The 27,355-nt window shown below is 52.7% G+C and overlaps 1 protein-coding gene across 1 annotated transcript; it reads left to right on the plus strand.

The window, feature by feature from the left end:
• Nucleotides 1–517: 517 nt before the first annotated feature.
• Nucleotides 518–27,355, plus strand: LOC100897574 (ras-specific guanine nucleotide-releasing factor 1-like; the record flags this gene model as incomplete). The annotated part of the gene is made up of 17 exons (XM_029112948.1): nt 518–711; nt 4,195–4,305; nt 8,093–8,194; nt 9,698–9,863; nt 13,010–13,093; nt 14,820–15,025; nt 15,657–15,953; nt 16,987–17,254; nt 19,274–19,552; nt 19,784–20,178; nt 23,812–23,900; nt 24,198–24,461; nt 24,878–25,067; nt 25,491–25,688; nt 26,143–26,240; nt 26,496–26,887; nt 26,973–27,355. Coding segments are annotated over 17 exons (3,716 nt in total), but the record flags the coding sequence as incomplete, so codon positions are not given.

The following is a 27,355-nucleotide window of genomic DNA, read 5'->3' on the forward strand; positions in this document are numbered from 1 at the left end:
GGCTATTGATGAGAAGCTAAGCATTCTGACGAGAGATGCAGCCCGTCCCTCTCTATGCGCCTCATTCTTCGGAAGAAGACTTCCGCCAGCGGTGAATAATCTCAGGCCTAAAACCTCTTTATTCCTCACGTGGGAAGAAAATTGCATTCGTAAGTTTTTCTGGCATCCTGAGGAGCTCGCATAGGAGCTCAGGAGACGATCCCCGAGTGGACAGCATCGGAACTATAGCGTCGCATTGAAATCGAGTAAATCGCATCCCGCTCGCGCTTTGTCTTGTTTTTGGACGGGGTCTGCTTCCACGCATCCTGCTGGCTGGTGCTGTTCGAGCTCTTGCTCCTCGTTGTAGTTGTCGTCTTGATCTCAGTCGTAAAAGTTGGATTGGGGTTCGCTGCCCCAACCTGTACCGGATCGCTTGACAACTTCTTCCTTAAACGCTAAACGCAACGCTGCCAACCAATTCATATAGCGAAACACGGGCAACGAGCCAGTGCTCATAAATGGAATCGTTCAATCGCAGGAGACCTCTTCGATATGCTACTTCCGATGCTTTCGATATACCAGGAGTATGTGCGCAATCATCACTACTCTCTGCAAGTGCTCGCTGAATGTAAACAGCGAGACAAGTTTGCTAACATTCTACAGAGACTCGAAGAGAAAACGGTTCTCCAAGGTCGAACTTTGGAGACCTTCTTGACCTACCCAATGCACCAGGTGAGTTTCAGGATATTTAGAAACGGAGAATGAATATATTTCGTGCGATAGAAAATTGAGATAGCGCTGCGGCTCGCAATATCAAGTCTCCCCGGCAGTATCTTACGTCTTTTTCTCCCGGTGATGATCATCGTTGATATCGAGGTACTTATATGTACGTAAGTACATGGAGAAAGTCGCGACGTTGTATTGCTCCTAATTCGCTCCGAGCAATGATGATTTCATTCGTCTCGGAAGATATTCCATGCGGCTTTTGATTTTTATGACTCGGCCGCGGCCGGACTCCATGAATACGAAACTGTCAGTACAGAAACAATTCAGCGGAAAGCCATCGCGCGATCGTTCAAATGCCGCGATTCAGGTCATGAAAGGGTATTATACACGCAAGAATGCGCAGACGGTTGTAAGAGCGCCGGGGAGGAGAAGGCTGTGAAAAGGTACCACAATGACCTTTCAAGTCAACTCGTCCCGATCTATGTGTGCGACGCTTGACTGGCTGCGGGCCCTTTGTGCGGGCTATTTCCTTTTTTTCTCAGCTCCGTCTCCCTGCCAGCTGCTCGATTCCATTCGAACCCCATGCAAAATACCCCCGTTGAGTGTCTTATTGAAAGTCGATCTCCGCGCGCTTCTTGCCGCCAGCGAGGCGGACTCGCAGTGGCGGCACTGTCTTTTTCCGCTGCTCTCCTCCTTTTCCTTTTTCGCTATTGGCATCGAACGGCTGGATAAGGCCACCACCTGCTCGGCGTGCCGTCCGCGTCGGGCCAAAGTGGTTGAACCAAACGTTGTCCATTCGCGCTACACAACGCGGAAGTGGACGAACAAAACAGTAGTGGGGGAAAAGGAGATAATACGTTTCTAAGTTTTGTTCTTGAACCGTTCTCCATCGGGAGACTCGACCGCTGGCGCGGAAAACGCTCTCGGGCCCCTAGTGCGGTTACTAAAAGCAACCGGGGAAGAAGAACAGGAAGCGATGTGAACGCGCAAGACTTAGAAACTGTTTTGACAAGAGAAAGAGAGATTGCAGACCCGGCGAAGGGGGAGACGACGAGAAGAAGGAAAAACGATGAGGAGGCTCCGTTGGAACTTCCGCAGGCCGCCGCAGGGGGATGGATGTCCGTCGGCTCTCATTTTCAAGGAGAGCACGCTCGGCCCCGTGAACTTCGGTTGACTCCATCTCAGCCGAGATTGTCGAGGAATATCCGACGTTCCGATGATCCGTTGATGGATTTCGGAGGCCAAAAGGATTCGCTGCTCCTCTTTCATCCGCGGAGATCCTTTTTGCCTCGACTCGGGCTGAGGCTCTCGGTGTTCAATCAAATCAAGAAGAGGAGAGCATCAATATCTCTACGGTCCGCTGTCGAATGAGTGCTTTTTGAGCTAGTGCCGGAGGACACTGCAATTTCGACTGCCTCTCTGTGGATGGAATCAGAGATAGTGGGGGAAACTCGGCCGCTGAGCAGCTGCAGGACGATGACAAGTATTGGATGTTTCAGCTTGTTCCACCGGGGGACAATCTCTGCCGTTGACTCGGCTGCAGACGATAAAAGATTCATTCGTGGAAATAATTTCCCGTTCGAATCGTCCCGCGTCCAGCACCAATTGTGTCTGCTCGACAGTTGCTTTCGTCATTGAGAGCGGAGGATGGAGATCGTCCGAATTCGACGATGGAAAACTATTTCCAATGTCGCCTCGGTCGCGGGACCCGCGCTTCATTACTTTCGAGCTTCGCGCTCTCTCTCTCCACGCAGAAATCATGAAAGTCTCTCCGGCAATTTGCGAACACGAGCGTGTGCGAGTCCCCACCATTACGGAGCGAATTTTGATAGAACCCCGCGTAGCCGGGCCAGATCTCATTCCGAAAAGGAGAAACAGATTCTGATCCTGCCCCGAGGAGTTCAACCGTCACGCACGAAGTATTCCGCCTCCGCGTACATGTTCCAGGGTCAAGCCCTTGAGCGAAAGCAATGCGTTTGAAGTTTCGGAATTCTCCAAAGATCTCTGAGCCTAAAACTCGGAGTAGCTCCTCGGGCAGGTCTTTCGGAGCCGCATTCGAGCTCTGTGAACGAGAAGAATATTGTATAATAGAACAAGCTACAACATATCCGCCGAGACGCACTGCGGGTGTCGGGCGGGGCATGTGACACCCACGAGGTATCTATCTATCCATCTATCTACCTACCGACCAAAGGACCAACCCGCGACGTCGACGACAGGGGACGTCGATGCTCGGTGAGACTTTAAGGTGAGACTCTGAGCCGAAACAGGCTAAGGTCAATCTCCGGTATAAGCGAGGGAACTGTGGAAGATAATTGATTTGACCCCGGGCAGAGTGAAATTAATCTTCTTTGTGCGGGGTCGCTCGTTCGTTCCCCTGTTTCTTCCACTCACTCACTCGACCGGAGGAAGAGTCTCTGTATAACCGGTCGTAGTCCGCTCGCTCGTTCGTTGGCTAGCTAGCTAGCTAGCTAGCTGACTGAATTGTGGTAACTTGCCGAGCGCAAAGCCACGAATACACTCAAGCAAATCCGGAGAGGTCCAAGACCGAGACGGGAGGAGCGGAGCTGAATCCGGGGAAGAATGTGAAGAGAACAGCCCTCACTTCAGTATTGGCCTCATCGCTGTCAGGAAATGCAGTTGAAATTTCGCTGCTCTTGGAAAATCCCCTTAGCAACTGTCCCACGGGATGAGGTCTGGCTGCGACCGAGAACGTGGCTCGAATGAGTAACTTGAGCAAAGGTCGAAAATGAAGGTATGAGTGGTTTGATGGTGGGGCAGCGGCTGAGCTCGGCTTGAAGAGACCGGAGGTCGGCCGGGAGAGTACGATCAAAGGATCTTTCATCTTGCCTTAGCTTTCGAACTTTGTGCCCACCGCAGAAGCAGCAGCAGCAGCAAACTCATTTCCCTTAGCCTTATTTCTCTCTGAGACTTCTCTCTTATCGATTCTCTGCGACCAGGGTCGAGCCAACGTCCGTCCCGTCGTCGGTCCGCTCGTTACCGCCACCGATCTGGATCCAATGAAGCTCAGTTCGCGAGCAACGTCATACCTCGAGAAGCAAAGCGATTCGGCCTATTCGCTCCCGAGCCCAACAAGTTTTGCTCTCGACAGAGGAATGCAGGAATTACAAGCCCTACTTCCAAAGAAACGGAATAAATTTCTCCTCGAAAGGAAGCGATCGATATCCTAGGCCACAGTCATGTCCTCAAGGAACTTCTCGCCTAGCGGACGGAAATCGGGATATCCCGAGACGATCAGGGGCTCGTTCAAGATCCACCAAACGGGACCGAACCGGAACGCCTCGTTCGAAGACTGACTTAGATGAGGTTCATTCCGGAGTTGAGATTTTCGATCTCCCTCGCCGTGGAGGAATTCGGAATCAACAAAATTTTTCTTGGGTTAAGAACTGATAAAATAGATATGGGTAAATCGGCTCAAAGCGATCGTAGATGGAGTCAAACATCTATAAGGCTCGTGTTGATTCACAGGTGCCGCGTTACATCATCACGTTGCATGAGCTGCTCGCGCATACCCCGCACAATCACGTGGAGCGGCGCAGCCTCGAAAATGCTCGCGCCAAACTCGAAGAACTCTCAAGGGTGAGTCTCAAAACGGAATCCAAACCTCACTTGAAACCCGGGACGTCTAGTAGATTTCGAACTGTTCATTGCTTACTGGGCTCCACGAGTCGAGAAGAGCCATTCCCAGTGCCAGCCCGCGCCATCCGTCGGGCTCGCTCCATGAGCTTGAAGTATGTACCTAATTAATAGGGAACCACAATGGAGTTCATCCGCAATGCCGCCGCATGGAGGCTTAAATTATTCGAACCAGCGATTTCGATTCACTCACAGTAGAACGGCTGGGCTGCCCGGGTATTTAGAGGCCGCAGTTCGATCCGATCACCGATTCTGAGGTGAATCCCTCTCTATATCATACTGATTACTAGCTCAGACCGGGGCTACACTGTGATCAGGCTCCGCTCGAAGCTGGGGAAAACCAACCAACCATCCGACCTAGCTCTGAATAGACATGGTCACGTCTGAAGTCAAGTCGACCGTCAATCTGTCGTGTTGTGTCGCAGAACTGGTATAGCTCCGCCCTCGGCGGGGCTTTTTCATCGCCGTCGTTGTCGTGAAAGCCTCACCTAGGCTTCTCGGACCTCGCTGCCTGTTCATACACCTAGACAAAAGCGAAGACCTCCGAACTAAAAAGGTACAGAGAGGAAATTAGGAGACCGTCAGCCAGTATCCAGAGAGAGCGGAGATGAGCAAAAGCGAGCATGTCATGACACGGACAGCGAATGCCTGTCAGGCGCAATGATCCTGCCCACGGTGACAATGATTCGTCCGCCCGTGCGTCCGACTTCGCCATCATCGTGACCTTCATCGTTATTGGTCTTCCGTGCACACCACACTAAGGATAAGCGGGCTTTCCCCCCCTGTTGCTGTCGTCTTCCATGGGCTTATGTGTGTTGTTGGAGTCATCCGCGTAAGAGCGGCCATTCACCTGCTGGAGCGAGTTCGTTTCTTAATTCGGATCCGAGGGCGAAAGAATCCTCAGATACGAAGTCCTGCTTTGCCTCGTAACCGCGAACAGTCGGGGAATGCGCGAAAGGAACTCCTGCCCGTATAAGGCTCCACGAAGTTCTTCCTCACCTCGAGTGCCTCTACGTAGTAGGTGTAGGTACGATATAGGACGATAGTACAATCGATTACCCGTCGCGTCGGAGAAACGGATTTCCACCTGTCCATATACAACAGCTTCTTGTTTGGCAAGCAGGAAGAATACGAGCCGCCTTTGTTGCTAGAGCTTCGACGGCGCGGCGGAGGCGTGTGCGGCACGTTACCTACCGGGTGGCCTATAAAGCACATGGCCGCGGCCACGACCGGCGGGTACTGCCACTACCGATGCGCAAGTTACGTACTGAAATAGCAGACAAGCTCGCCGGCAGCGAGTAGGTTGCCGACGGTGACGATAACACGGAGAGACGTTGATCAGAATTAATGAACGGACGGACGGACACCCAGCATAGAGAAACGGAGCCATTGGATTGCATCAACTCGCAGGTCAATCTCGAATAGAAAACCTATCCCGGAGACCTCAGACGTCATTGTCCGGGTACGAGCGACTCGTTCGGAAGACTCGACCGAATCTCAATGAAGTTTTCGCATACTGACGCGTCTCATCCTGGAGGAGAGCTAAGACCTCGACGTGGAATTACTCAATGGGTTGACTTTGATGTCGCAAGTTTCGCCGCGGAACGCACGGTCGCCTGGCTAACGGGTGCTGGCGGGCCGGTCGGCAAGCGCCGAAAAACACTACGAGAAGATAAGAGTTCGTTGATCAGCGCAGACTCGGCCGGTGAAGCCAACGGGCCCAAGTCGAAGCAGCGCTGCAGCAATTAGAGACTCATTATAGCTGCCGGTCCGACGTCGTCGTACCACGAAAAAAGATTCTGCTGTTAGCACGGCTGTCCTCTGGCTGAATAAGTTTCCGTCTTCCTCCACGGCCCACGAAGCCACCGTCGTAGACGACGACGACGGCGACGACAACGACTACGGCGTCGACGGCGCGGCGATGGCAACGGCAACAACTGTAGGAAACCGACGACGGCCCACGGGTGAATCCACGTCTATGGAACGAGCGGGGAGACAACGAGAAAACGAGCGAGCGAGCGACGAAACGAGGAATCATGCCGACAAAGTTCATCTAACGAGCTAAACGAAGTAATCGCTAATTAGCTTCCGTTTGTTTCGCGAGCCCAAATCCGCCACCGCCAAACTCGACTCTCGACAAGAGATTTTCCTCCGTAGCTGCACTTCAGGGCTCGGAAAGTTCTTTCGAACGTCTGCTTACTCCAGACGCCGCTGCGTTCATCACAGACGCGGTATGCGGCTTCGGCCGTCTTCCACAGACTCAGGAATCATCTACAGTTCTCGGAACCATGAAACTCGGGGAGGCTCTGATCGATCGTGCGACGAGACCTCGACGACAGTGTTGATGCAGGATCGTCGTGTCTGAAAGTGGTGCGACGCGACGCCGACGTCGGTCGCTGGGCGTTCGAGCAATCTCACGTATACGTGCGACTTATTCCCTCGGCGGACAGTTATTCCGTGGGAAAGCGTTGCGCGAAAACCCGTTCCTGTCGCGGGATCCCTATCTTCCTATCTGTTGCAGTGAGCTAATGTAGTCATGGGCGGGAGGGTCTCGCAGAATTTATTCACTCAGGTAGGAGGGGAATAAGCGAAAAAAATGCAAATAATCTTCAAGTAGGAAACTCACTGAAGCATGGCAGAAGACAGGATCGACTTAGACGAGCAAACGAATGGCGAAAAGAACGACGGAACGAGCTGGCTGCCGACACGACGAAGGCTCGGACTCAACTTGTGCTGGGAACTGGCAATAGATTGATTCAAGGAGGATTTTCATGCTCGAGCTCGGAAATCAGCGAGCGGATTATTCTTGATCGGAATACGTACCACAGAACACCGAGAGCTCTGCTCCGTTCGCAGGCCGACCTCGACGGGAACGCTGCGAGTGCGGGACCACGGTGAAAGAGCGAGCGGGAAACTCCACTAGTTGGACGACTCGGGGAGGTCTGGACGGACCACAGCGAAGATCGATAAATCAATCTCCCTTTCTATCTATTTACCATCAGTCCGATGGCGAGTGTCTCAATCGGCCCCACCAGCTGCTTTGAACGGCGGATTTGTGTTTGTTAGCGGTGCGGTGAGGTAACCATGCAAGTGATTCGAAAGAGTTCACACAGCCGCGAGAATCACCGATAATCACCGCTTAGTCATCTGCTCGCGGTGGAGCAACGTTGAGCAGTTACGTTGAGGCCCGCTACCTTCATGGTAGAGAAGCTCCCATCGTGGGGTCCTTATTTATTCACGGGAGCCAGAAGATTCGCAAATGACTGGCCTGAGCCTGCTCGGAATGCGCTTAGTTTAAGCTCGTTTGGCGTGAGCTCAACATGCGCCGTTTCTGGGAGAGGCTTACGACCCTCAGTAACCTCGGATTGCTCGCGGAGAAGCTGAGATATTGCGAAACTCTGAGCCAGACTTGCGGCCCGACCTGCGCCCCGAATGCGATCCCTCGGAGTTGGCGCTTTGCGCCTCAGGTTCTTCAATTGTTTGACGGATGATTTCCATAGATAGATACACACGGTCATCTGGAATGTGTGATGGGAGGATTCATTGACCCTCTGTGAGTCAGAGTTTGAGAAAGAATCAAAAATTCAATGATTCACTTCGGAGCAAGTCTCGGTTCCTGAGAGGGGTCGACGCCGGTTTTATGGTTCCGGGCGCGTACGAGAGCGGCCAAGCCTCGGATTCTCAGTTCCTGAAGGAACCTAGTCTAAAAGGCTACTGTTTTCGTTCACAGCAAATGCACGATGAAGTTAGCGAGACCGAGAACATCCGGAAGAATCTCGCAATAGAGAGAATGATCATCGGAGGATGCGATATTCTCCTCGACGTTAACCAGGTAAGCTGATCTCGAAATACGGCTCGGAGTCGAGCACCTTATCCTATTCTTTCTCTCTTACAAGTTTAAATCATGCGAGGCATTGAGGCTCGAGTGCTGGGTTGATTTCAAGATAGCAGGGAACACGCGGACCGAAACACGCTCGGCGATTCTATTGGAATCGCCTCTCTCCCGATGCGCGGGGAGTCCTATCCTGTATCCACTCCAGCGGTTTTCACTGCCCAGACCATCCCTTCTACCTCGAGTGACCGCTCTTCTCCACACCGTGGCTCGGATTCTGAAATAATAAGAGAGACCAAATGAGGCACAGTGCTTCGCAGAAAGCCTCTCTGAACCCCTATCAATGACATATTGAGGTTTTCTTCGAACTGAATCGGCTTCGAATAAACAAATGCCGTTCGTTCGGGCAGTCTCGAATTATAATCCAAATGAAATTCAGCGAGAAATAGGACGGAGAGCAGTCTCAACGACAGTACCTCTGATTCGCACGAGCGGCTGCGTACAGTGATCGAGTCGTCTCCTTCCTAGAGTAGGGAAACACTTTTCTGATGGCGGAGAGTCGCGCGGCGAAGATTCCACGTCAGTCTCTTCATGCTTGACTGATTCCCGCTCGTTTTCATCTATTCCGTCCTGCTCTTCTCCGACGACCAGCCAGCCTTGCCAAGCGAATCTCGAAGCGAGCAGCAGCTCCCGAGCCATTGTCTACCTGCCGGGATGTTTCCGAAAAGTCGTACGTCGTCCGAAGAAAGTCGTCTACCGTTCGGGATCGATCTATCCACTCCAGTTTCCACCTTGAGGTTACACTGAAAGATCACTCCCCGGGTAGTCCGGCTACGCTGGACATATTCCGAGAGGGCTCCCGACCAAGAGGTCGCGAACAGAAATGGATGGGAGCAATGGAAAAATGCTCCGCTGGATTCGATGATTATACTCGGAACTTGATATCGGACCTTTTCTCGAGGACCTCGGTCTTCGATATCGACGGCTCCCTCTCCCTTCTTTGCAAGCGAGCCCTCGAAGTTAGAGTTCCGAAGTCTCTTCTCGTACCTCGAAGGCTGCCCGCATCCAATTAGATAGTAGTGGAACAAAAACGTATTCGGAAATATCTCCTCGGAACCGTTCCCCAGGAACAAGTAGGCCCGCTCACTGAGGGACGATGAAACTCCGGGAAAAAATCTCTTCTGTTCGACCGGTGGCGCCATTGACCACCGTGGTGCGCGTGACGCATTCTAGCCAGCCCTCCGACGACAGGGTAACACGCTCACCGCCTTACCTCTACCCCGTGGGGATTCTCCTCTTCGTTCTATGCGTGCGTCGTTGCGAGGAGGAAGCTCATTCCTCTGATCAGCGGGTCACGTTGCACTTGAAGACGCTCCCCGTTCGAAGAACTTCTCGTACAACACCGCAGGGACGAATTGCAAGAAAAAAAAAAGATACGAGATGATGAGCCAAGTTGGACGTAATCTGAAGCAGATGGATTTCTAATCTGATGTGGATTCGCAGGTGTTCATTCGCCAGGGCAATGTCATACAGGCAGCGGCGGTGGACAAATCGCGGCGCGCCCGCATCGTCTCGAAAGGAAGCGATCAGGTTCGCCAGTGTTACCTTTTTACTAATCACATGCTACTATGCAACAGGACATCCGCTGGAAAGCTACACCTCATAGAAGGTGAGTAAATTGCCAATGAACAGACTTTGGTGATTTCAAACCTTAAATAGAAGAGTCGAGCAATCAACTTTCGGAGCTGATTCGTGGTGGGGACAGAAAAAATCCGAGGATCAGCTCAAGAAACTCGGAAGTCTTCCTCGGGTCACCGAAGGTCGTGCCTCATGCGACTCCCGGAACTCTTCTGCCTTTCTGGTGTACCACCGCCTCATAGGCTACGACTACAGGAGCACGGAGTAGAAAAGTCGAATATCCGAGCTCGGACACGTCAGTGCGGCGGATAGCGACCATGCCAGCTGATTTCTTACTTAGCTGCCGCCGATGTGCTCCGCCGATTTGACGACCGCTGACGGTCACGGTGATAATCAGGGGGAGATCGTTCCGATGAATTATAAGCGAAGATCCTCATGACGTGGAGGATGGTGGTTCGTGATGCGCGGGTATCGGTGACGGTCAACGTCAGGTAGAGAATTCCTAACTCCGTCTCCTCGAGTTCAGGAGTGGAGCTTTGCAAATCGATGTCGTAGTATCGTTGTACCTCGATGGACGCTGCACTTACTTGCTTTTTCTTCCGTGTCGTTCGTCTCCATTACGCTCGACGACCATGTCGGAAATGGCTGGACCCTCTAAGGGCCAGTCAGTCGCCGCCGTCGGTCGCCCTTTCTGAGTATAAAAATCTCGTTGAGGCTTTTTTTCTGCCGTCTTCTCCTTTCCGTTCGTTTGCTTCTTGTCGACCGCTTCTCGTCCGATCGGTTCCCGGATATCCATGTTGAGCTCTTCTTCGCCGGCGTGGGAACCGATGACGGCTTGCCACAGAATCGATGCCGCGGAATCTACGATGAGCTCCTCTATCGAGGAGGTGGTGTTTGGTGATGAAGGTTCTGGAGCAACGAATGCCGCACGAATGAAAATGAGCCTTCTGAGGAGCGACGGAGGCGCGAGCGACAAGTTTCCCTCCCGACTCGCTGCCTTGCTCTCGCTGTCATAAGAATCGCGCGGGTAGTCTTGCGCTGACCAACGACGCTTGACATTCGGAGCCGAGTCCGCTCACGTCTTTTGACTCCGACGTCGGCTCGTATGACATTTGTTCGACCACTCCTTTTGGTCGTAAAGGGGGAAAAAACGTCGCGACGGAGGCGGTCGGCCAGCCACGCTCGGCGTACTGGACGAGCATCTCGAAGACTTTGTTACGAAACGCCGCGCCGTCGGCGCCATCCCTCAGATAGTATTACGTAACGACGAGGACGGATTTCTCGTTCGCTCGAAAGAAATAAAATAGAAATATCCGAGCACCTTGACGAGCTAGCTTCGAGTTTCGGTCCTCGAGATCGAGACTGACTGAGTGAGAACCGCTTCCAGGCGCTCGGTGTTCGTCCGAAATACCCTCAGAGGACGTTTCTCCTCGTGATTTATTCATTCTCCGCCGCACGCGGAAACTTACTGAGAATCGAGTCCATCCGCGCATAAGTCTGAGAAATATCTCCGAATCAAGGATCGAGGTCATCTCGGGAGTGAGCTGCTCAAGCGGAGCGAGGCCTCTCCAAATAGAGCGAATGTCAACGAAGGAAATTGCACCGTCTATTGAGCGGTCTGAAAAGCCAGTTAGACAGCATTGGGGAGAATGTGCAGTGTTCCCACCGTGTGTGCGAAGACACCGGAGCAAAACCGAGGTAATGGGCTGTGTCCTCTTCTGCGCAACTTATTGGCTGTCTGCGACTTGGCTGCCGGCGTTTTGAAGCGCGTCTGCACCTGCAACCTTATGCCTTGCCAAAAGCCCAAACGAGTTTTTGATGCGTGTCTTCCAACATCGATCGCCTCAAAATGCACCACCAAAGTTTCTTCCCGCGAATCGTTCAACTACTTCATATCGTTCAGAGGTTCAGATCTAGTCGCACACCGAGCCCGGTATAAAAACGCCGTTGCCTAATCTATGCAGATCTAGATGCATACGACGTTGAACGATGGGCGAGTGTGCCGCCCGGATTTTTCCATCATCGGATCCCGAAGGAAGTGCCGATCGCGCGAAAACGCGGACAAGCGGAGAACTTCGGTGCGAAACATTTGCTCGAGCTTTTTTTTTTATAAAGTTTGGGCGGAGCTTTCGAGATTGCCACACATGCGAATAGGCTCTCGCCGGCGTCAAGTCCTCGAACCTGAGCGTAACATATGGCGTACCCGCACTACGACTCCAGCCGAAACGAAGCTGTTCGAACGCCTTTGCGGACGTCCGGACGGCCGGGGGCTGAGCGTGCTGCCAGCCAGCCAGCGACTTCTACGGGGACATTGGATGAAGCAAACGACTATCCGGAGACTACACGGTCCCTCTGCAGTTTGAGGGCCTGACTCATTTGTTCAGTGCCCGTACACTACGTTGCTTGCTTCACGCAGGGCGAACCGCCCTTGCTGGCGAGATGAATGATCCTCTACGAAGAAGAACGAAACCCAAAAGGGAATTCCAGGAAAGGACCACTCAAAAAGTGCGGCACGCGGAAGAAAGTGCGAGAGATTGACGACGGGAGGGGACGACGGACGAACCGACCAACCAACCAGGGAGAGATAGGCAAACGCGGTGTTTCAATTCCAGCCTACATTCGAGCGCAAATAAGAATTTCGCGGGGATCAGACGGATTGACGGTCTTTAAAGCGACCAGGCCGATCCTATTCGCCGAGCGGGAGCATAAGAGAAGAGTGCGGCAAGGAAAAAAGATCAGCGGCTGCGAGCGAGAGTGAATGCTCTCAATTAATTTGCTTCGGAGATCCGAGCAAGCGTTGATCAAAACCGACTCGCAAAATACTCTTTATGTCGACGGGCGCAGACCCTCGACGAGTTTCTTGCGCAAACGCTTCCAATCGGACAATGAATTTCTTCGGTTCCCCACAATGGATTCTCGATTGGCTCGGGAATCATCTCCGCCAGATTTCTTTCGCTCCACGAAACACGTAGAGAGGCTCGAAATTGCGTCAGTTGTCTTCGAATCACACGTTTCCGTGACTCTGGACCGCATTCGCTCCCGGAACGTTCAACGATTGGCTTGAGAAAAATAGACGGGGCCATCGTGATATTTCGCGGAAGAGAACTCGAGGCTCAGCCCGTCGTCCTGTCTCGGAGCGTCATACTCCCACTGCTATAACATTTTATTCCATTTCAGGCATAGGCAAAATACCCTTGGCAGATGCGACGCTTATAGAGGATCCGAACGAGCAGTTCCAATTCATGATCGACGAGGCAGAAGGTAATTTAATTCTCGAATCCCTTCCGTTGATAAGCACCGCGCTCCGAGTCCTGTTGCGGGGCTCTCCGTACACTCAGTTGAAGGCTCGCCTCTTCATTTATTAGAGCGGGACCCATCGCGTTCTGTATGCAGATGAAACCCCCTTGGAAATGTTGGACATCGCTGGAATGATTGAACGCTCTGCCTACTGTCCATTAGCGCGATCCACGAGTGGCTGAGAAGCTACGCAACGCGAGGGATAGTCTCGTTCGAAGTTGCACCTCGACTCAACCTCCCTCGATATTTGTTCCGATGACGGGAAGCTGAATCTGACATGTGATTGCAACGGCGACTGTTCTGGGAGTGAGGCAGCTGCGTAATGTCGAGCGTTCCAGGCATTCTCGTTTTATTTAGAATCCCCGACCCCTCTCAATCGTCCCATTCATTGATTAGCCGAGGTTTTTTGCCATTCTCTACCTTTCTTCAGACGCTCGGCGCTCCTTCCTCCCTCCCATCTAGTAGTACCTGGAATATTCAATTTCGATCCTACGTGCGCACAGATCTTCGACCAGTCGCATTCGAGGGCAGTGGACATAAAATTGGCGAAGGACGATGGGAAAATAGAGCGGCTCCGGGCTCTCGCGCAAATCTCCTCATTTATGGATCCTCTTTTTCCTCGTCATCCTGCCCGCAAGCGTGATGCTTGGTTCCTTCGACAAATATTTTCATTCCGACTCTGTCTTCGCTTCTTTCTTCATCCTTGAGCCGCTATTCGTTTCCTCTTTGCAGTCCCTCGCTAAGCTGACAGCCTTCCGTCCGGTCGGTCTAGCTCAATATTTATTTTAGTCGGGAAATTCACCTAGAAGCAAATTTCCTATCCCTCCATAACACTCGAGAATCACAGAGAAGCTCGGCAGACGGTCGGAATCTTCTTAGATTCAGCCGAGATTGCTTTGGAATTATCGGCCCAATCGACGTCGCGGCGGGACTCGAATCAAATGCCGACATCGTCGGTTGTTCAAGATCTGAAAATTGAATAGAACAAGGATTCTGTTCTCGGAGCATGCGAATGAGTGAATGAAGCGTGTGGAATCTGGGTGAATGAAACCTTCTCAAAGCCGTCTGTCCCAGTGAACTTATATCTGTCTGAGCTTCAGCGTATGCCCTTTTCCTCGCATCGATCCCGCTCCCGAGGCGACCGCTCCTACACAATGAACAGGCAGCAAGATCAAAAGAAAGATGAGAGGAGCCAAACAGACTACAAACTCTGACTACCGGTCAATAACTTCTGATTGCCCCATTCGATCCCTCCGTCTGATGAACCCCGTAAAGCCAAGTGGCCCCATCGGACAGACCGTGTTCCTTTGACTTTCCCGGAGGCTCCCGCACAGGAATCTGCTCTTGAGGGGGGGGGCAATTCGAGTTTCGGAGGGGCTCAGACGACCGAACTGATGACGCGCCTCCTCAATTTCCATACTTTAGCACCACGACATATAATTTTACAAGGAGGGGGGGGCATGGCCTCCTGAATCCTTTCCCTGTGCGCACCTCTGTCGACGCTATGCGATACAGATCCTATCGGTTGGACGGACCAGAGGGAGACTGAAGACGAAGCGCTTATCAGGGTGTCGAGAGATGCGACCGGCATGCATGAGGGAAGAAAATTGAGAGCAGCATGGGATCAGCTTCACGAGGCTTACAAGCGTCACGATCGATTAATTATTCATACAACAATTTCTTCCGGCAGGATCCATTTGCTCGGCCATGGCGAGCAATAGCGATAGCCTATCGAACCTGAATCAACCGAACCCAACAACAAACGGTCAAGAAAAAGACTACGGAGGTTTAGACTTCAAGATTATCGTCGATTTCAAAACCGGTCCTGCCATCACAATTCATCTGGTGGCTCCCACAATGCAGGAGAAAGCCGCTTGGACATCAGACATCTCACAGGTGAGAGGATCAATGCTATCCGCGGCTCACAGGTAACCGTTCAAGATGTCAACGACGACAGGGAGGCAGGAGAGAGATAGGGAAGATATTTCGAAAAATGATGAACCCAGCTCCACATCTGCCTCCTCCTATGTGTCGTTCCACGGTTCTCTTGCTGAGGGAGCTCCGTGCGTAGCCCTCGGTGCTTTTGTACGCTTGGTATCTTCTTCAATCTCCTATATTGAACTACTCAGTATGTGCTCCACGTTTCGTATTAAGCGGTGGTCAGTAGCCTCTCGCCGATAGGTTGGCGGGAACAAAGAGGAAAATAGATAAGGCTCTCCTGGCCCAGAGTTTCCGTTCCTCAGGAATGGAGGACTCCTATCGCTCTAACGAGTTTCACGTGAAGAAAAATTCCGTAACCGGTTTCGGCATCCCAAAAGAGAGGGGTATCGAGAGCTACCTATTTGTTTGGAATTTCGGAGCGTAGGAAGCGCGGACCGTTCCGAGAGTCTCCTGGAGATCCCCAGACGAATCGGCAGATCTCCATCGCGCATTCGCTTTCAGGAATATGTTTGGGAGTTGGCAGAGCCGTGTAGCCATCGACTCATGCAGAGTATGGATGAAAAAAAGTGTTCCTTTCCCTTTGCAGTGCATCGACAACGTGCACTTCAACGATCTGTTCCACGGAACCCTGAGCGACGCGTCCTCAATCACGATGCCTCACTCGATAAGGAACGACCCCCGCCTGTTCAAGGACGATGTAGACATCCGCTTCAGTCGAACCCTGAACTCCTGCAAGCTTCCTCAGATCAGATATGCCAGTCCGGAACGGCTGTTTGAGAGACTCACCGACCTGCGTTTCCTATCGATTGACTTCCTGAACACCTTCTTGCTGACGTACCGAGTGTTCGCTACCGGTGTCATGGTGCTCGAGGCTCTTAAAAAGGTAGGAGAAGCTCGTTTTCCCCCTGCTCCGTCGTTCCTCATTTTTTGAGAGCTCCGCGGAGCGATGAGCTGTTTCGCGAACCTCGGCCGCGCCCTAGGGCCGAGACGGGAGCGTGCGAGGACATATCTCCAAGCCAAAATCCGAGACGGACATCAGGCCGTAAAGAACGGGGGGGGAACATAGGTGCCGCTAGGTGCTATACGGCTTCGCCCAGCAGCGGGCGAAGCCGAGCCGAGAGCTGGCGGTCTTTGTTTTCTCGGTACATGTAGATGACACAGCACGGTCCCGTGTCATCCTGTCGCGCCTGAGAAGGGCTCCAGATCTTATTTCCCCACCCCGCTACTCCACCACTACTTATCCACGTTGACTCCCGCTCGCGTGCAGCCGCTCAAGAACCCGTTCGCCCGTCTACCGACCAATCTAGCGTCCCGTCGTTGCCAAGACGTGGCACCTTCGCGACTCGCAGTCACATAGTATATACGTCAGTCGCTGCGAGCGCACCGCTTCAACCCGGAATACCGGAGCTCTCACCGAGAAGTAACCTTTCGCTTGCGGTCGCGAATGCCGTCGGATATGTTCAGTTTGTTCTCTATAATTAGGCTCCCCCATCTCTACGACGGCGACACTAACAAGAACGCAGAAGGAGGCAAGGCGACGCATGTTATGCGGTCTGTTCAACGTGCTCGCTGTTCCTTGAGCCCGAAACGACCTTCCCGAGGTCGAAGTATGTTTGCTCTTGTTGCTGTTTGAGCTTCTATCGATCGCTCAGTGTCTCTATTATTTTCCCGCATCCTCGTCGTCGTTCGCCCTCGGCATCCTCACCTTCAAGGCCGAGCGGAGCTCAAAGATAGGCCGTAGAAGAGTGTAAGGGGCTCTCCAAATGCAGAGCGGTTGTCCGCCCGTGTCGACTCCCGCCATCTTTCAATTCCCGTCTCCCTATATCTTCGTGACCGGTCACTCGAAACGTGAATTTCTGCTTTCGGACGCTAGACTGCTTCATGAGGAATCAATTTTCTCGTCGTTCGCTTTCCAGGTCCACTACCAGCCCGAGCTACAGAACAACTGCGACGAAGCCGCCGCATTGTTGGGCGATAATCATCCACAGACTCAGCAAGGCCCGGACAATGATGTTCTTACAGGAATGCTGGGTGCCGAGTACGATTACTCAAGACGAATCAGCACGGCCAGCATGAGCAGCGAGAGCGGAGCCGATAACATCGACGCGGCGTCAGTCCACCGTGGGTCCACTGCCTCTTCCAATGACATGCATTCCATCACGAAAATGTCTGTGCAGTCAACCGGTGGGTGAACTATCAACAGCCATGCCAGCGAGTGGTTCAGACGTGCTGTATCCGACCTTCGGTTCGCCCGGCCCTCCCGCGATCAGCTGAACTCGATTTAGTTGCTCTGCTGAAAAGCTTCGATGAACCACGCAGAGGCTTATGGAGCTCCTGATCATTTCGGTATGATAATGCCGCGAAACAATTAGACAACACACACTCGTCGAGGAGCGAAGACAATCGGAATCGTCCCGCCGATCGCTCACGCCTCCGAAAATATGTGTGAGCCGTGTTGCGTGAACAGTTTTATCCTGCTTTCGGCACGCATACGTATTCCGCCTGTTCCTACATCCTCTCTGAGAGCCCTAAAAGTTTACGATGTCGTTTGATGGCTTCATGGAGTTACGAGGCAAGTTGGAACGACGCGCGAGTTCTGCACAAGGTCCCTCCTCTGCCATTTGTGAATGACCCGAGCATTCCTGCCGGCAGATACTCAGCCGAACAAGCGAGTAAGCAACCCCTGGCGTGCAATCTTGGCGCCGGGGCTGACGTGCTCACTCAGTCTCGGACAGTGAGCCACGGTCCCGAGGTCCATACGGTGGCGCTCCACGTCAGTCTTTGGCGTTGTCATGCCAACTTTCACCGAAATACTACTGTGACGATCGTTCACTCAGAGGATGTAGCTCATTGTTCGAAGCTAGCACGAGACGGAGAGAGCCGACGGGAGCTTACAGTGTGGTCGCTATCTCATCCCCTTGCATCCCAGAATCACCTGATCCTGAAGGCAAAAGTGACTAATCACCCCTGCCGAGTCCCGATCTTGCGCTGATCCGCTTGAAGAGGCTTGCAACACCTCGCTTCTGTTTGTGACGTCAGGAATATCGGCGGACCGGTGGATCCTCACGGCGTGAATGAGTTTTCGCAGAGAAGTTCACGCGATCAAAATCACGTGATGGAGTTGACAATTGCGCAATAGGCGCACGGCAAGCTCCTTCCAACTCGACCGCTCGCCGCGCCGTGGAGCGATGAGCTAGCTCGCAGCACATGTCTACCAAATTGATCGATCCTTGCGGACCCCCGTCATTGAGCGGGAATTCGTCTCGGGTTTCTCCCGAGTGCTCCATCGACGGCGCGGCGGCGCCATCGTTGGCGGCTGACTGGCAAAGGCGAAACGTCATCAACGGGTCTGCGGTCTCGTTCCCGATCGATGGAAGGAGGCAAGCAGGCCGGTCGGCAAGACGGGAATCGGACCCCCAGTCATGAAGTCTTCGTCAGAATCACATGCACTCACCGCATCAAGCGGTTGCGGGGGCTCGGGAGCCCGGAGATATTGCTCCTCGATACTCGCCTGACCCTGACCATCCATACTTTGGCGAGACATCAGCAACAGGTCTCGAGGACCGGCAGGGACAGTTTGCTTACCTCCGCAATTGCTTCTCGACGAGTGCTCGATGAATCGAGTAGAGCGGAAGCATGCAAATGTGAGGTCGAGTTGGAACGAGTTCCGGTAGCGAGCGATTGCTCGCGAATAATTAATGTCCCGTGCGCCGTCTCGAGCAACACTTTCGCGTAGCTAAGCCGAGATCGATTGTTGATAAACATGATCGGAACCACACGGCCCGTGGGAGCGAACACGAGTGCGCAGACGCTGCTCTTCCCTCGAGTGGGGAACGCCTCGCTGCGTGAAGAGATAGCAATCATGGGTAGCATTTGTCAACTTGCGCGGCTCCTGCGGCGATGAAGTTTCTGTCGACAGACGCATCAGTCGCAGCTCGAAGTCCGCGCGCGACGGAGCGCCATCCCGATGATGGAGGTTCTCATCTTCGCAAATCGGATGAAATTATTAGGTTTTTTCTCCGCCCCACTTCTTTCGTGTTTTGCAACAATTCCTCTCTCGATCCCGCGGCCCGTGGTCGCATTTACTGCGCAGATAATGGCTCAAGTGATTGTGCGACGCCATCGTACGCCCGCAGATGGCGGAGGGCCGGCTGCCGACGAGCGCCGTTCTCGAGAATAATATTTTTTTCTTCTCTCTCGCAGCACATTGGCGGTTGAGCCACCGGAAATTCGAAGAAGAATCGCCCTCGAAGCGAAAGCTTAGCGAAAGCCTGGCTGACAAGCCTATCGATGAGGCGATCGAGGAGAATTCATCCCTCAGTAGGTATGATGATGGGAGCATCCTCCAAATGCGTGTTCCAGGATCGAGCGCAGCAAGAACCGAACCCGAGGAGAAGAAAGAAGCAACGCACGCACCAATAGCGGTCAGCGAATCCCTGAGCGATGCCGCTTCAATAGCCGAGCAGATCACGCCAATTGCAGGTGGGTTGAATTTTTTCCAAACCTCCTCCCCCATCCCATTCGTGGGGGAGCCCCCGGGCGGGGGCAGTTCTCTCCTCGGTGTCGGCACTCGGGAATACTGAGAGCGCTACCGAAAGATACCGCACGACGACCGCGGCAGATCGAGCAAGACGAGAACCTGATCGACTCTTTCGATATTAAGATTGACTTCCTGCGGCCATCAATTTTGAATTCCGAAATATATTGTTGCAGAATACGACGCGGGCGGGACTAGCTGCGTCATCATAAGGAACGAACTCGACCCGAAAAACCGATCGATTGACTACATTTCGCAGCAGCATTTCCAACCACTTCAACAGCTGCAGCAGCATGCTAACGACTCCGCTCTTAACAACAACAATCAGAGTAGCTTAGCGAGTGGTCAGACCGCACGGCAGACAGCGACGACTTACACGGCGGTCGCCACAACACCTGCATCAAGCACGAACACGGCCTACACTGCTGTACTTGGCACAACAATCACAACAATATCAGCGACGATTACGACAACAGCTGTGGTGACTGCTAGTGCAACAATATTCACGACCACAGCAACGGCTGCGGCGTCCAGTGCCGCCGCCGCTGCTGCGACAGCGCAATCCTCAAGGGTGAGTTGCTATCTTGTAATTTGTGTCCGATGATTATCGTTCGCATGCGGTCTCTCGGGGAATCCTCCTCTCGAATCTCGACAGCTATCCGGAGTGAATCGAATTCCACATGACCGTGGGCCTCGGGATTCGTACGGATAGTGCGGAAGTGGGATATTTCGACGGAATATGATCGAGGTTTCACGAAGTAAGGCAATCGAACCTCTGGAGATCAGTATTTTCCCCCGTATTGGAAATCTCCGAATCTCATCTGGATCGGTTATCATGCCGACTTAATACTTGTTCCCGGGGATTGGGAGAGGGAATATACGATTTGGTGGTTCCGACTTGTTTGACCGTAGCAAGAGTGCGGTTACTCACGCACGGACCATCCGGAAACGTTATTTACGAGGCCGTGCTTACTTGCAACAGCTCCGCTTGGTGATCATCCCCGCGGTTTTCGAAATATTGCCGATTATTTCCCAAGCGTCCCGCTGATGAAGCTCCCCTCGTACGGGCTTTCGAGACACACGGAAGCTCTGAGAACGTCTCTTGCTACGTCCCAAATGATCAGGAGGACGAGCAGGTGCATGCGTCTCTCAAACATTGAAACATCCTTCCCGGAATGGTGTGCAATTCGTTGGAGCACCTTCCCGCAATTGCTCCGACGTTGTGCCAGCGTCGGCAGAAGTATACGGGCGGAAGCATAGGGTGATGGATCTTGATTTTCTCGATCATCGCTCCCTCCACGGAAAATTCGATCGTAACTCCTTAGTACATAGTTCCTCGATGTGGGAAGCTGTTTTATCCGTGCTCGTTCGCGATACGACTTGAATAGATGGACCGACGGAAGAAGGTGCATCAAGGCGTTTTTGAAACGACTCGTCGTCAACAACTTTTTCTCTATGGCTCTGATGAGGCAGAATGCATGATCAGGCAATATAACGTGACTGGCTCTCGATTGATGGACTTACGTGCGAAGGTGGCCCTTCCCCATATTATCGTCGGCGTATGTGTCTGAAATATACGGCTGCAACGGCTGCACCCACCGATACCAGAGCATCCGACAGATGAAAAGGTAGCGAGTCATCGGCAAGCGAAACTTCTTCCCTTCCTTTGGCAAACATGAGCTCTATCCTCTCCACCGCAGTAACTCACCGGAATGCACACGGCCGAAGCGGGCGAACGTGTGTCATACACCAACATATATAAAAACGATGCTCTCAGTCGAACGGAAACCCTTCAAAGTACCAGGGGCGGGAAGACCCATGAGGGGCTCAAGGACAGACGCTGCGACTTATCTAGACTCGTTATCATCAACATATCGAACCCCTGTTCATTTCGAACATAATCCGCGACGGCGAATCCATGGCTTGATTCGTTTGGGATATCCATTTATCTGCCGCGAGCGATTGCGTCGTCGGATGGAAAGCGGGAGGATGAACGGCGATCATCATCATGGTCACTGAGATGATACCGTCGACGACTGTGGTTTCGGAATATTTATTGTATCAACAGAAGCTTTCGGCAGAATGGACCGGTGATTTTCCCTGAATGGAATTAAATTCTGCATGAAGGTCGAGGCGAGCAGTGGAAGGAGGTTCGAACAGGGAGTCCTCAGGAGCGGGGCATCGTTGAATCAGCCTAAAAACAAAAGCTTTTGAAAAATGGTTGTTCCCCTCGCCTCGGTATGATTGTTCAAGCTCGCACACCCGTCTGCCCGTTCGGTTGGTCCTTGCAATGTTCGTGCCGCGGGATAAATTGCTTATGTTTTTTTCCCGGAACGATAGCTACACCTTCCCTGGCGCCGCGTCTCTCTCCGTCCTGCGCTGTCACCGTGCAGAAATATTATGAGCTTTATTCAGAACATTCCTCCGCGGAACCTTCCTTCAGCGGTACCCTCAGACGAAGAGTATATCTCCTCCACGTCCGCGGTGTCATATCGCGGATGTGGAGGAGAACCATAGATCTAATTTTCGCCGCTCATGAATTAATGACTCCCCAGCTCTCTGAAGGCTCGGCCCGGGAAAAGATCCGACTGTGCTCAATGCGATTTCAATTCAGGAAGTATCGAAGCCGCCGCGAGGATTTCGGTGTCTCGGAACGCGAATGTGTCGAGACTCTGAGGGGGGGACCAGGATCGCGATTCGGTCGGGAAGGAGTTAAGAGGGAGAGGCGAAGTTACCTGTGGACCGACAACGGTCTGTCCCTCCGATATGGCTCCCTGCGACAGACTCCTGACGGGGGCGTTATTTTTGGATAAAACTCCGTTGTGCCATGCCCCGGAGCTAGCTAGCTAGCTCGCTAGCTCATCCGCTCGCTCAACTCTGTCGCGGACGAGCGAAGCACCGATCGAGCGAGCTGCCAAAAGACCGAGGGGCGGACGAGCTTCGCCGGCAGCAGCCAACGGAGCTGAGGAGGTCTTAAACAAATTAGGAGGAGCGCTCGCGTTCCCACCGCTCGGCCAGCTGAGCTTGCTCGCGTTCCTTCCCACACGCCCGTTAGCTCTGCAGTGAGAAGCGAATCCGCGACGCTAATATGGAAAGACGGATGAGATCATCATCACAGCCGTCACGGAGAAAGCAGGGTCGTTGTTGTCGGTGTCGCTCTTGTCAGAAGCGGTAGCGGGTCGTCGTCATCGTCGATGAGAAAGCTTGATATAATAAAATCACAGTAATGAGATTTAGTTCGCGTACGTTCTTTCCCGCGCATACTTTGCCCGCCGTCGAAACTGACTCGAAGCGGTTGGGTGGATGGCATTCATATCCTCGGCTCGCCGTCGTCGCCACGGCCACCTCGCGAATTAGCTTTGGCATTCGTGCCCGCGTATGGCGTCGCTCAGGTTCACCGTCTGGCTGGGTGGGCGTGCAGGTGAGTCAGACACACGCTCTTAGCAATCCTTATAGGCAAGCGAGTGTTTTGCTCCGCTGCGTGACAAAAACCGGACAATGGTCACAGCACGCGCTCGTGGGGTCCTTCCTTAGGGAATCTCCGGCTCGTCGCGATGTGGGTGCGCTAATCTCCGGGAGATATTCGTTGGTCGCGAAAAAAAGGAAATCTTGCGACTGCCGGATTCGTGTCGCTCATGAGAAGTCCCACGTTGCACGGTTTCCTTAAATGTATCGATGTTCCAATCTACGATTTTGTTCCTCCCTCATCGTTCGTTGCGAGAGCAGCGAACGTGACTGAGCATCGACAGCTCGCTGACACTTATTTCCTTGGCGCCGGACGTCGGGGGATCCGCGCTCCTCCTTATGGTCCAGACGGATGTTCCAGTGCCGTCATTTTTGAAACAATTGTTTCCTTCCGCTCTGCGCATTTCCACCATCCCGAGAATTTTATTACTGGACGACTGCCGTACGGGCTCTGCCCTCGAGTTCCGGGTATTCCGAGTCGTCAGCAAGTGCGCAGAAGCGATGCTTCCCAGATTCGCTGAGATAGACGCACGTTGTACGTCAACTTTCGCATCCGCTCGCTTTCGGGGTACCGCTGGTGACCGGATATATCCGTGGTGAGAGACTTTCCGCAGAAGTCGAAATTGGTAATTTCGTCGGTTAGCGCCGAAACGGTATGCTCCTTCGAGAGGAAATCCGAAAGTTGCCGCGCACGAGCTCTCCCTCGAGCCTTTGATTATCAATAATATGTTGCTTGCAGATGGCGCGCGTCATCAACCCCATAACTTCGAGCCAGTCTTCTCCGAACGTCATGAGTTATCTCCGCGTTCGGGGTGCTCAGGGCAAGCGGTGAGTTTAATGCTTGAAAGTTTCACTCGAGATCCAGGCGATTCCCTTCCACACCACTGGCTTTCCCAACTTCGGTTTCGAAGCTGCGAAGCTTGGATTCCTCCGACGATCGTTCAAACCATCTTGGGATATGCTCCCCTCCACTTCCGGGAGGAACTCATTATCTTCGGGCGCATCTACGGGTTTCTCCCCGAATGTCTTCACACATCAGATACACCCAACATGAATAGGTCAACACGATCGACCGAATCGAAAAAAAACATCCCATCAAACCTCTTTTTTGCCTTTTCCATCCAGTGGGAGTTACGATACGGACACAAGTTCCCCGAGCGTCACACCCAGGGGGAGCTTCCAGACCGAGTCGGCTATCTTGTCGACGCCGAGGAGCAGCTTCGCGTATTCAGACAGCCCGACGCACAATTCACGTGCAGGCGTCATCGTCACGTGCTCGAGAGCATCCGCAAGGCGATCGTCTACTGCGTCGGCCGCGGCCGCATTCGCCGCGGCTACAGCGGGCTCCTCGAACCCACCCGAGCCTGCGATTCCGCCCGTCGTCACCGGGTGAGTTCTGAACGTCTCGCGCTCATTTCGATATATGCTCAATATTTATTCTAGCCTCGAGTATTTCCGAAGTCAGGAACCACCGAGTACGGGAGCTCGTGTAATATTCAAATCACCCCATGTTCGAGTCAAGAGTTTGAATATCTCTGAGCACCTTCGTTTTCGTGCGTACATGTTCTTCTCGGAGAATGGCTCTTATTTCCTCCGACGCATCGATATGTTCATGGGGGACATGGGGAACACCAATGGCTTCCCCAACCCCTCCCGTTAGCTAGACGATTGTGTGCTACAGAGTCTGTATTTCGTGGTGAAGGTTTTCCTCGCGCGGCTATCCCGCTGTTGAACAATAGACGATATCCCATGCAGAGTCTCTGTTGAGAGTCGCCCTTGAATGTTTGTTCTCTTCTTGCTCTCAGAAACATGTCGCAGCCGCCATCACGTGTCGGGAGCCGACTCCCGTCGCAGGTGGGTGGGGATTTGAAGATTCCCAATCTGGGACCGAATGCAACCAAAGAGCAGCTGAACGCATACATGCTGCACGCAAAGAGGGAGAGCATGATATCCACCGCAGCAACCATGAGAGTACTCAACGTCCTTCGTCACTGGGTAGGTTCGGAGGAAAATATATATTCAAATCGACTTAGTTTTCTCCTTCACTCGGAAGCTCATCTGGGACGTAAAGCAGATCCGTTTATTGCTGGTCCAAGCGGTGCGAATTTATCAGACTGCCATGCCGAGTTCCGTTCTGCGGGCACATCTTCGACGGGTTTATCTTCGGCGAACGCTCATATTAAAAGGATCTTTACAGCTACGTACAACCATCTTGCCCGTTGCTGGTTTACGTGCCTAGCAATAATTCTCAAAAGTCTTCACGTAGTAGTCGTGTCTCCGTCGCAGAACGCTTCTCCACTCGGGCCTGCTCCCTAAAAGCAAACAAGCGAGCGAGGAGGGGACTTAGTGGCTGGCTCGCGGACGACCGAGCGAGTACGTCGAGGGAATAGCCAATTCCTGAATTGGTTCCTTCTGCAGGTGTCCAAACACTCCCAGGACTTCGAAAACGATCCGCGACTACACTTGATGACCACCGAGTTCCTCGAAGAGCTCGTACACAGCCCAAATCTTCTACCGGCTGAACACAAGGCTGCCGCACAGCTTCTGCAGATGATGTCCAAACAAGACAACGACAAGACGAATGTTGACTTGGATATTTTGTTGGCCCCGCACATGGTGAGTGCCGCGGAGACTTCGCTAATGATCTCTCATGGCGCAATCTGTCTCCTTCTCGATAATTCCCTGTGCTGCCGGTACGATAAGAACTCCCCCGCGAGCATGCCCTGGGGGGAGATGGTGCAGCATTCCTTCATTTTCGGGGGCGCTGATCCGGGATTCGGGATTGCGAATACATCGTATCGAATCGACCAGACTCGGAGGGATCCTCCTTCCCTTATCGTGTCTTCCTCGGAGAGCTCCTCGTTTGTGACTCTATTGTTGAACGGACACGTTCACACTTCGGCTTCAAAAACGTGCCTGGAAGTTGAATTCTTGGCCCCGGCAGCAAACAATAGCGTGGACCCTTCCTGTCTTCCCTTGTTTTGCTCTCGCTTGTATCGGAAGTAGAACTCGCAACACGAAGATATTCAAGCCCATGATCGGAAGCCAAGCAACGTCTTCTGCTTTTCAGACGCCCAGCAAGGAAAACGTCGAAAGTCTATCGGCTCTAGAGATCGCCGAGGGCATGACTTATCTCGACCACAGGATCTTCGTTGCTATTCGGAGCGAGTGCGTATCAATCATCGATCGATTTTGAAGTCAATGCTCTTATCGATCTTTTAGTGATCAAATCAAGCCCATCGCTTGTCTATCCGTCCAAGTGTCGAATGGCTCACAGCGTTCGATCTCACTCTGAGCGTCTCTGCACTGAGCCCTCCGTTCGCCCAGTTCTCGTGTTCGACCTCCTGCATGCAGAGGATAAGGTAATGGAATGATCACGAGGCCAGGGTTTTCGATCAGTCGTTTGTGATTCTTCTCTTACAGAGAGTTCCTGGGTCAGGCGTGGATGAAACCGGAAAAATCCATCAAAGCACCGCATATCTTGCTGATGACGCGACGTTTCAACGACGTCAGCCGTCTCGTAGTGTCGGAGATCATGCGGTGCCCCGAAATGTCGAAGCGAGTGTCCATTATCGAAAAATGGGCTGCGGTGGCCGACATCTGCCGGTGTCTTCATAACCTCAACGGCGTCCTTCAGATTTGCGCCGCTTTCGTGAATTCATCGGTGTTTCGCTTGAAGAAAACCTGGGAACGTGTATCAAAGACTACAAGACAAACTATAGACAAACTTCAAGCCCTCATTTCGGCGGACGGTCGTTTCCGGAATATGCGAGATGCCCTGCATCGCTGCGACCCACCTTGTATACCCTATCTAGGTGAGATGGCCCGACTGATTGTAATTCCGAGTTTATTGTGAATAATCCCAATCCGAGCCGACCTGGATCGAACTTTTGTTTCCAGGCATGTACCTAACGGACCTGTCATTCATCGAAGAGGGCACCCCTAATTTCACCGAAGATGGACTGCTCAATTTCTCAAAGATGCGAATGATCGCACACGTGATTCGTGAAATTAGACACTTCCAGCAGACACCCTACAAGATTGAACAAGTTCCTAAAGTGTTCAACTACCTGCTGGACCCGGGCCGACTGATGCCCGATGAGGAGCTCTACAGGCTTTCTCTTTGTCTCGAACCGCGACTGTCTAGGTTAGGCACAAAATTACCCACGACGTCGCAAGTAACCTCCACCACGCAAGTGACCACACAGAACACGTACACAACCACAACCACAACCTACGCCAAATCCCTCTCACCGACGCAACACCAGCAACAACAGCATTGA

Source organism: Galendromus occidentalis, unplaced genomic scaffold (genome assembly GCF_000255335.2).
Source record: "Galendromus occidentalis unplaced genomic scaffold, Mocc_1.1 scf7180000075780, whole genome shotgun sequence".
Lineage (NCBI taxonomy): Eukaryota > Metazoa > Arthropoda > Arachnida > Mesostigmata > Phytoseiidae > Galendromus > Galendromus occidentalis.